The 10,932-nt window shown below is 39.7% G+C and overlaps 1 protein-coding gene across 1 annotated transcript; it reads left to right on the top strand.

The window, feature by feature from the left end:
• The first annotated feature begins 7,085 nt into the window (after nucleotides 1-7,085).
• LOC133817348 (G-type lectin S-receptor-like serine/threonine-protein kinase SD2-5) lies at nucleotides 7,086-10,095 on the top strand. The gene has a single exon (XM_062249844.1). The coding sequence runs from the start codon at nucleotides 7,386-7,388 to the stop codon at nucleotides 9,744-9,746; it is 2,361 nt and encodes a 786-aa protein (XP_062105828.1). The 5' UTR covers nucleotides 7,086-7,385; the 3' UTR covers nucleotides 9,747-10,095.
• The last annotated feature ends 837 nt before the right edge of the window (nucleotides 10,096-10,932 follow it).

Genomic DNA, 10,932 nt, shown 5'->3' with positions numbered 1-10,932 from the left:
CCTACTTAGCTAGTAGGACCCCACTAATCCCATGGGCATATGCTTGTTTAGTCTATGGGACCCCAAGAATAATGGCCATTATAATAAGTGTATGTTATATGTATTATGTTAAGTCTTTATGTTTCTTATGAAATTATGTGTATGACTATGTGTTAGATTTTCCTTGCTGGGCATTAGGCTCATTCCTTTCTGTTTTATGTGCAGGAAAATAAGCTTTAGAGGCGGTAAGATTCTTGACGCTTGGAGGATGTGTATCGATGGTGAATGGAGTCAAGGGGCCGAGCGTTATTCGATTCGAGGATGTAGTCTCATTTTATGTTTTTATGATTTTATGTGTATTTTCCGCACCAATTATGTAATGTCTTTTATTTTAAATCGTCTTTTGTTTTAAAAACAGTGGGATCCCATAATCCTTCTTAGTATTCTGTTTCTTTGTAAATAACTCTTATTTTGCAAGTTACTCAATAAATTATGGTATTTTCGTAAAAATGTAAGTTTTATGTATAGTTTCGTTAATGGTCCAAATAGTCTAGATTAGTGGGTCATTACAAAAAAATAGGCCATTAAGCTCAAGATAGGTTAATTAGGGATAATATTCAACAAGGTAGGCTTGAAAGGCTTAAACGGTCAGATGGAGGATATCTCGCCCCCTACAACAGGGGGAGGGATATCCTGATCTAACCGAGACCCAGGCTGGCTGGCTGGGACATCCGGAGCAGGTCATTTTGCTGGAACCCTGTTCCGTGAGTATTGAGCCAAGGGGCCGGCTCGGATGAGAGTCTCGATCTCATCTTTTAAATGCCTACAATCGTCGGTATTGTGGCCCACATCGTTATGAAAACGGCAAAACTTGGAAGTATCTCTCTTTCCCTTGTGGTGCTTCAATGGCTCCGGCCTCTTCCAGGGGACTCAAGTAGAGTTGGCCAGGAAGATACTCTCCCTGGACTGGGTGAGCTCGGTATACGTCATGAAAACGGGCTTAAACTTGTCTACAGACTTATTCTTCTTTTGGCCGTGCTGACTGTTTTCGCCATTTCCCTTTCTTTTGCCTCCACCGGGCTGGTTGTTCTGTGTGACATTTTGGGTTGCTGCCACGACCTCCGTCCCTACTCCAGCGGGCTTCTCGGGGACCTGGCTGGTTCCCGCAGCTGAAGCTTCAGCTTCTTGCAAGTTGATCCATTCTTGGGCTCTGTTAAGGCTTTCGTTAACCGAGCTGACTCCCTTCCTTTGTATATCCTTCCAGAGATCTCCTCCGACGAGGATTCCAGTTCTCATGCCCATGAGCTTGGAGCTATCATCCGCGTCTCTGGCTCGAGCAGCAACGTTCACGAATCTGCTCAGGTAGGCCTTCAGAGTCTCACCGGGCTGCTGCCTCACGTTAGCCAGGGAGTCGGCCTGAACACGGGCAGCCTTGGAGGCTCGGAATGCCCTTTTGAAGTCAGCTGAGAAGGTCTTCCAGGAACTGATTGACTGTCTTTTACTTTGCTTGAACCACTGCCTGGCTGGTCCGGTCAGCGTGGAAGGGAAGATTAAGCATCGCAGCTCGGGGCCAATGTTGTGGGCCATCATCAGGGTGTTGAACATCCCTAGATGGTCCGATGGGTCTCCGTCCCCATTGAACTTTGACAAGTGGGGCATACGGAAACCAGATGGGTACGCCGTTGCTGCTATACTGGGGGCAAAGAGTTCCATCTCGTCCCCTGAATCATATTCGTCTTTTTCTCTTTCTGATAGGAGCTTCCTCATTAGCTCCTCCATCTGAGCCAAGCGCTCGAGGGTTTGGTCCTGATGTCCTTGGTTATTCCAGGGCTGTTCAACAGCTTCGGACCCATTGTACATATTTGGTGGGTTATTGCCCCTCTTATCTTGAGATAGGTTATTTGGGACATTCCCTCTGTTACGTACTTCTGACAGAGCCCCCCCTGAGCGAGCCTGGCCATCTCCTCCTGCTCTGTCCCCTCTATGAGAGTTGAGGCAATCTCGAAGGTCGCCTCCCTGGGTGGTCTGATGACTCTGCGTCGAACTCAGACACTGGCGCAGGTCACCCCCCGAGAGATCACTTCGGTGACTGCCGGTCCAATGGCTCCTGATAGATAGGCTCGTAGTCCGCCTTTGGTGCTGAGGATCTGGGCTTTCCCTCGGCGCCCTGCTACGCCGGGAAGGTCCTGCCGATGGCGAATTTCTCCTACTACTCCCATAGGCTGGGATGTCTCAGACGGGCCGAGGAGGAGACGGATATCTGATTGGAGAAGGAGGATGCCTGACTGGAGAGGCTATCCTAGTTCCGTCAGGACGGATCAAGTTTGGTGGGGGCCTTTCGGCCCTGCCAACATGCTGGTCCCGCGCCTGGCGATCTGGACGAGGCGCAGGATAGTTGTTGGGAACGGGCTGATGTCGTGAGCCCTCCCCGGATCTCCTTCAGGAATTTCCTCGAGCTCCTCTGGGCGTCCTCGAGGATGGTTGGGAGCTAGGAGTCGACGTCCTGACCGAACGGCTGTATTGCTGTTGTTCGGCTCTAGGCATTCCTCCGAAGTCTGCCTCTCGATGGTGTGATGAAGGGGTGGAGTTGGCTGCTGGAAGTCTATCCGAACGGCTATGCCTGGACCGGTTACCCCGACGAGACTTAGGAGCCTCGCCTTGCCTCTCTCCGACGTTAACGCCGGTTGTGAGAGGGGGTAGTCTGGCTAGCATATCCTGGATTTGCTGGCTACTCGTTGCTAACTGGCTCCTCAGCTGAGCGTTCTCCATCTCCACCGCAGTATAGTAACATGGGTTCGGATTAGGCGGCCGGGGCGCCGAACTACCAGTATCATCTTGGTCCGCCGGCTGTTTTCCTGGCCGCTGCTGGACTTCAGGAACTTGTTCACTAGGGACAGCAGTATGATGAGCCTCTTGCCCATCATGCTGTTCTGTCTCGTTACCATGCCTGGACCGAGTAGTCACCATAGTTGGATGTTTGCGATAGCACTAATTGAACTTGCTCTCAATGAAAGCACCAAACTGTTGACGCGGTTCTTCGCCAACAGGTAATTAAGAGAAGAAGAGAAAGGGATTAGTGCTAAATGTAGAACTGTAACAGATATATGATCTTAGAGAATGAAAGAGGTGACTCGAGACACATTTTTTAAGTGGTTCAAAGGTTAAAATCCTTCTACTCCACTAGTCCTATTATTGCTCTATACTGGATATTTGATTACAAGGCCTTTTTTTTACAATAGAGAATCCAACCCTTATTAAGTCCCAGGGTCTCCATATTTATAGGAGAAGGCACCTGGGAGTTGGTAAGAAGGTCATCCCGTGACCCTCTTATCTATCACATCAGCTTTGTGACATTCATGATTAATTCCTAAACCTGACACATTAGTGTGGTCAAATCGATAGGTAAGGAGATAATGGGCCGCACGGCCCAAACCAGTCGTGGGTGTCTGAATACACACGTTACTACTGTGTGTCCGAGAAGTCAGGGGGATATCAAACACGTGATGTCTGATATATGCACGTTTACCTTGCGTGTGTTGACTTCACAAAGGGTCATAGCCTCCATATCCAGCTCGCACCATGAGCTGCATACTTGACTCGACCTTCTACCTTCAGAATCCCTGCCCCAGTCTTGGGCAATGAAGGCGAGCCCTTGGGGTTTCCTAGAGCTAGGTAGGTACGACCTAATGACAGAAGCTCCGGTCTGTGGTGACGTCCACGAGATAACTATGATTAGGCCGCAACTCGGCTGGCTAATCAGCCCGTGGGAAAAACAGGGCGTACACTATCTCATGTGTTGAGAATTGCCCACACTAGTCTAGGTGATTCTAAGGATACATTGGAAGATTGTGAAGAAAATAGAAAATCGTTTCAGTTTCTTGATAATACTCTGCGACAGAGAGGATACAAGAGTTAGAGAAACTGAAGGAATGACTCTTAATTCCGCTGCGTATACAGGATCTTTATTTATTTTCATGTATATCTAATATTAAACAAATTAATACGAGATAGCCTAAACACATGTTTCTAAAATTGAATTCAAAGAGAAATAATGAATAGAATACTTACAGTATATGCAACAATATTAAAGAGTCATTCCTTAAGTTTCTCTAACTCTTGTATCCTCTCTGTCGCAGAGTATTATCAAGAAACTGAAATGATCTTCTATTTTCTTCACAATCTTCCAATGTATCCTTAGAATCACCTAGACTAGTGTGGGCAATTCTCAACACATGAGATAGATATAGAGAGAAGAAGAGAAAATAACAAAGAGGCTTAGAAAATGATTTGTGTTTAGAGAGAATCTAAAACTATTAGAAAACTAGTGTCTGTCGTCTCAGAAATCTTAATTTATGACTTCTCTCTAAGCACTCATTTTAAAGACTCAATTAGGTCATTTAATTTAATTAAAAAATCAATAAAATAATAGCCAATTTGAAGCCCTAGGTCCAAATTATCATGGGCTTTAGGCCCGTGAAATTTCTCATTTGATTATAGGCCCATTGAACTTAAAATCAATACTTGTATTATTTTCTATTGATTTAATTAATTAAATCATTTATTTAATTTATTATTTATAATTTGAATCTTGATTTAAATTTATTTATTAATTTAGATACCAATTTATCTTAATTAATAAATCTGCCATAATTTCTCTTTTCTTCTCAAATTACATAACTCTGTGAAACTATCCAAAATTGACCTGCTCAACTTTGATAATTCTAATTGATAATTAAATCAATTAATTGAGACTATCTAGATGATTTTATCCAAGGTACAATGGGGACCATGGGCCTATGAAATCAAGCTCCAATAAGTTATCATAAATCTAACAAATAAATTTACTAACTTATTAATTCCTTGTGACTCTACTATAGACTCGGAATTGCACTCTTGAATTCATAGAACGCTCTATAACAAATATAGATACACTATTAATTATCCATTGTTACAACTATAATTGTCACTCAATCCTCTATAGGCGGTCTACAATGAGATAGGACTAAAATATCATTTTACCCCTCATTGTATTTTATCCTTAAAACACTTAGTTCCTTGTAAATGACATTTCAGTAAACTAATTTAATTACTGAAATGAGATCTTTATCATTTAACACCTTGAACCAAACTAAAAGGAAACCATCGTTTCACTTCTTCATCAGAAGTTATAGATGTTCATATCTATGATTAACATTCCCACTAAATTATACTACCGAGTTCCCAAGATGTAAGTATGGGCTAGTCTGTAGGGTAAGCTGGTAACGAACAAGTCAAATAACTCAAATAATACAATCAGTTAGAATACTAATCACTCAGAATTGAGATTGAATTGACCTATGATCAACTATATGATATGACTATAATAGATAATAACATTATGTTTACTTATCTTATTAACAGTCAATATCGGTAATGTCTGATGTAACAAATACATCCGATCTTATCTACTTTGCTAATGTTCTGGAAAGAACATAACACTATAATGTGTAAGTAGATCATATCGTAGATTGGCAAGTCAGTGTAAATCCGGTGCACTGACTAATCTTAGGACTAACTTATTTTGAACATATAATCATATTTATATTCCACTGTGATTACGTCACTATAAATAAGATTAACTATATGCTCGGGATTTAATAGAAGTTTATATTAAACAAATAATCATGAAAATAAAACTTGAGAACAAAGTGATTAACCAAGTCAAAAAATAATTTCTATTCTTTTATTGATAATAAAATGAGATTACAAAGAATTTGAGTTTTAATTAGAGCATAAAACCCCAACAGTTAGATCGTTCAAATTGGAAAAAACTGGAAAGTAGTATTGGTTGTCAGCCTCACTGGTCACAGTTAGGAGTATCAGTGGTAGCGACCACTAGCCTCTGTCCCCCAGGGCGCGACCAAGTATAAACAGTGGCCGCGACCACAGGCAATTTTTAGTACAAAATTTTCAGTTTTCTAAAACACCCCAAACCATTTCCTCATGATTTTGTAACATCCATACACCTAATGAGAGTTAAAAACATGTCTCCAACAATCATATTTCATAATGGCTTTGTGAAATCCAAACTCAAATGTGTAACACACAATCTACACTTTGTTGGGTAATATTTGGGAGTTACAAATTTATAACTGATTTTGTAACTAAAAAATATGTCACATTTGGGCACACACATGTGTCCAATTTTATGATTCTTAATAATATGTTACAAGGTATGACAAATCACATTATGTCACATTTTTTAATCTAACATTATATTATTTAAGATAATATAACAATTATAATATACATGATCATAAAAAAAATTCGTCGAAAATTATCCTGGTACCAAAAAACAGGAGAGGGTGTACCGGTATGCCCATTTTTAGGGGGTGTACCTTAGTTGTATCCTATATTTATAACCCATATATATATGTATATATATGTATATATATATGGAGCTTCTTAGGGTAGGGAATACGTAAGACGTTTTCTATTTTCGACACTTGGAGAAATTATGACCTAGTTTTTTTTGTATGACAGCGTACAAGGCATCCCGCCAATTTTTTGGAAATTCGAAATAATTTATAGTGTCGAAATTAGGGTTTAAACAATTTATTTTACACGCGTATAAAAAGAATTAGGCACACGTGTAACTGCCTGTTTGAACTTTGGTTTTGACACCATAAGTTATTCAGAATTTTTAAAAATTGGCAGGATATCTTGTATAACTATAATGTATAGAAACATGCCAAAAAAATATTAAGTTATAATTTCTCAGAAGAAGTACTGAAAACAATCCTTTGGTAAAGTTGAAAGTTATGCCCTGATTTATAAAATTCCTATAAATATATATCATTTTTACAACTATCCTCAAATAAATGAGAGATAAAATTCGGTCCAAGTGTCGTGTGATTTGGGTCACTAGATGTAGACAAAGTATCATGATGGCTTTGAAGAGTCCAAGTCTTTGGTTTGAATTCTTCTTTTTCCTTTTTGGGTTGGTTGTTTGTTGACGGTCACCATCTACATTAATTTACTTTATGTGAAGTTATTGGATTAACGCTAATTGTCTAGCAAAACATTGATGCTTTTAGGTTTTTAAGTAGCCTGCATTCTTTTTCTTTTTTCTTTTTTTTTTTGCTTAAAGAGTATCTTGCATTCTTGTTAATGCAAAGTACTACTTTTCTCATTACAGAATTATAGGTTTCCCTTATTGTGTTGTACAATGTTATAACCAGACCAGTCATCAGCATCTTGTTTGAGACCGTGATTACCGCACCATGAATGTGGACAAACTAACTGGCATAGACTTATAGGAACCATTTGTTCTCTCAAGTCTCAACTCCTGTTTACTGTTGCCCTCCCCCACCATTCTCTAGGAATCATACGAAAAGAAAATGGCACTGTAAATTTTTAAGGCAATCATGTCCTGCTTATTTTATATTCTCTGGATTTTGTATGGTACTGTTTTCTTTGTCAGGTATTCGGCTGCACAAACAGGAAATTCTTCATTTCCCAGAACCAGTTACACATACCATCTTGATTCAGGACTTCCATCAACATGGTACAACAACAACTCGGTGATCATGGATGGTGGGAAGAAGATGAGAGTTATCCTTGTAATACAAGGTTACAACCGTAAAATCGGCTTTTACTGCGGCTTTTACTCTGACGGAAGTAGTAATTTTTACTCGCTTTCAGTCGTCGCCGTTGCTGTTGCCGTTGCCGATGGAGTTGGAGATCATAATGTAGTTTGGTCAACCGATAGAAACTCTTTTGTGAAAGAGAATGCGTCACTTCAACTGACAAGAGATGAAGGCTTAGTACTAAGAGATTCAAATGGCGACGTGGTATGGTCAGCCAATAAATCTGGTAAGCCTGTGGTGGGAATGAACCTAACTGAAGCAGGGAATTTGGTTCTCTTTGGCAATGAAGGAACTGTACTTTGGCAGTCTTTTGATCACCCCAGAGACACATTGTTGATTGGGCAGAAACTCTACAAGGATCAAAAACTTGTGCCGAGTTTCTTTTCGACCAAAGGAAGCAACAGTCCCTTCTTTGCCGCATTAACAACAGCTCCCTATTTCTCTGCTTTTTTCAATACTAGTGATGGTCAATTTCTAATGTATTATCAGTTGGCGCTGAATAACAATTCAAGAAATCACTCTGTACTGCAGTATGGAAAAGCTGAACAAAAGGAGTTTGTTGCGAATATGGGAACATATTCTAAATCATCAAATCTTCTGGAGTCTATAGTGTTTGTAAAACTAGATCAAGGCGGACGTTTAAAGACTTATACTTATAATCCAATGAGTTCGAGCACTCATATTGTTGACATGGTCTCTCAAGAATGCCAGAATTCATCAGCTCCCCACCTTCTTAAAGAGGTAAGAGACATTACTTACCCCGATATAAGCAATGCAGATATTGAAGTTGTGCCCACTAGAACGATAGACGATTGCAGAAAAGCTTGTCTTCAAAATTGTTCGTGCATTGCATTTGTCTTCAGGAATGGCAAAGATATTTCAGAAGGAAGTTGTTATATGCCATCAGAGATCTATTCTACTGAACACAACAGCACAGGTCAAAGCAATTCACTTGCATTTATCAAGGTACTAAATACCAATGGGGAACCAGTGGCTCCTTCATCCTCTTGGACTGCAAGACATCGAAAAGAACTTATAATAATCATAACAGCTTCTACTTCTGGTGGTGTTGCCATGATAGTTGTTGTTTTTCTTGTGATGTCACCAAAGAACCAAAAGGAAGATGATGGGGAGGAAAATCTAAAACAAGCTCTTGGAATGCCCTCGCGGTTTTCATTAGAAGAGTTACTGATTGCAACAGAGAATTTTAAGGAAACACTTGGCGTTGGAGGCTTCGGATCGGTTTTCAAAGGGATTCTAGCAGAAAATGGGACAAGAATTGCAGTGAAACACTTAGATAAAATGAGTCAAGGGATGAGGGAGTTTTTAGCTGAAGTTGAGACAATTGGTAACCTTCACCACTTTAATCTTGTGAGGTTGGTTGGATTTTGTGCAGAAAAATCTTGCAGGCTTCTAGTCTATGAATATATGAGTAATGGGTCCCTAAACAATTGGATTTTCAACCCAAATCAGTCACAATATCTAGATTGGCAAACAAGAATGAATATCATACTTGACATAGCGAAAGGTCTTGCTTATCTTCATGAAGAATGTCGACAGAAAATTATACATCTTGACATAAAACCACATAACATTCTCTTGGACGAAGAATTCCATGCTAAAGTCTCTGATTTTGGGTTGTCAAAGCTGATTGAAAGAGATGAAAGCCAAGTCCTGATCCCAATGAGAGGAACTCCGGGGTACCTTGCTCCAGAACTGCAAAAATCAATAGTCACTGTAAAAGCAGATGTGTACAGCTTTGGAATTGTTGTTCTTGAAATTGTTAGCAGAAGGAGAAATGTGGATAGTTCACGATCAGAGTCAAGTTTCCATTTGCTTGAAATGTTGCAAAAGAAGGCTGAAGAGGATAATCTCATTGAAGTTGTGGAAGACTTAGATGAAGACATGCTAAATAATAGAGAAGATGTGATAAAAATGATAAGGATTGGAGCCTGGTGTTTGCAGAATGATCACACGAAAAGGCCTTCGATGTCTACAGTAGTTAAGGTCTTAGAAGGACTATTGGAAGTTGACCCTGGTATCAGCTACAAGTTTTCTCACGCCATGGCCTTTGCCTCTGATGCAAATGACCACAATACTGTGGCACCACAAGCATCTTTTCTTTCTGCTCCAAGATGAAACGCATAATTGATGAGGTAAAACAATTGTGTTTTACATTTGTAATTCTAGAATCATTTTTTTGTATAAGATTTTATCTTAACTGAATCATCTGAAATTTATTGTATTCGTTTCCAAATTTATTTATTCCTGATGGGAAATGTTTTGCTGGAGATTATTGTTGGCATGTCAAGAGATTTCATTTCATGTTACATAGAGTTATTGCATTTTTAGTTTTATTCTTAAATGGAGACAGAAACACTTCTATTCAAAACTGAACTAGAAATTTGTGAATATTTATTCTTATTGGTTGGCCATTGTATTCGCTCTATTTATATCTTATATCTTACAATCAATCAAACGTGTGTGTTGACTCGATTTTTCGCCAATAGTAGATTAAGAAATTTGAAAATAGATAATTAGGCTTTTATGAAACCATAAATAAAGAACACAAGAAGATTTACGTGGTTCAGTGATTAAAATTCACCTAGTTCACAAGTCTATGTTATTCTGTGTTGGCTCTCCGGAGAAATTGTTTAAGATAAGTTGTGTAAAGCTTTTGCATACAAAATTATGTCCCTTTTATTGTCCATTCCCCCTCTATTTATAGGAATTTGATGGACAATTTTGGGCAATCGTTAAATATTTGGTAACTTACAAAAATGGGTAACTTCCCCCAATCATAAATAAATTCCTTAAATACATTGATTGCCAGATATTGCACATTTATTAGGCAATGATTGCAATACATTAATTACGTATATAAAGTCTCTGAGTTTGTTGGCATTGAAGCTTGTGCGCTTTATGAGACTACTACGATCTGAATGCATCCCTCAAACTGGAAGTGTATGTTACGGCGATCTGACCCGAAAGATGCTTGTAGCCCGATGAGGGCGATCTTGGAATGATTCCATTCGACCTCTGTTACATCTATATGTCGTGATCAGGGGAGCCTCTTGATAACATCAGTTGACGTAAACTCAATCTATTCATCATGGAGCTAGTATACCCTCCCCAGGGCCAGCTGTACCTCGAAAAAGATGATTTAGGTCATATATTTTAGGTACAACATTTGCCCCCTAAGTCCTTGCTCGTGTATGACGTCACCCCTGACACGCACAGTAGGGACTTTTCTTCTTCTGTTTATGGGGAACGTGCTCGCCTACCCACTCGAGTATGGGACATGTGTCTGTTTTTTACAAGCGTC

Source organism: Humulus lupulus, chromosome 2, assembly GCF_963169125.1.
Source record: "Humulus lupulus chromosome 2, drHumLupu1.1, whole genome shotgun sequence".
Classification (NCBI taxonomy): Eukaryota; Viridiplantae; Streptophyta; class Magnoliopsida; order Rosales; family Cannabaceae; genus Humulus; species Humulus lupulus.
The sequence above is the reverse complement of the archived record's forward strand: the minus strand, read 5'-3'. Positions and strand labels throughout refer to the sequence as shown.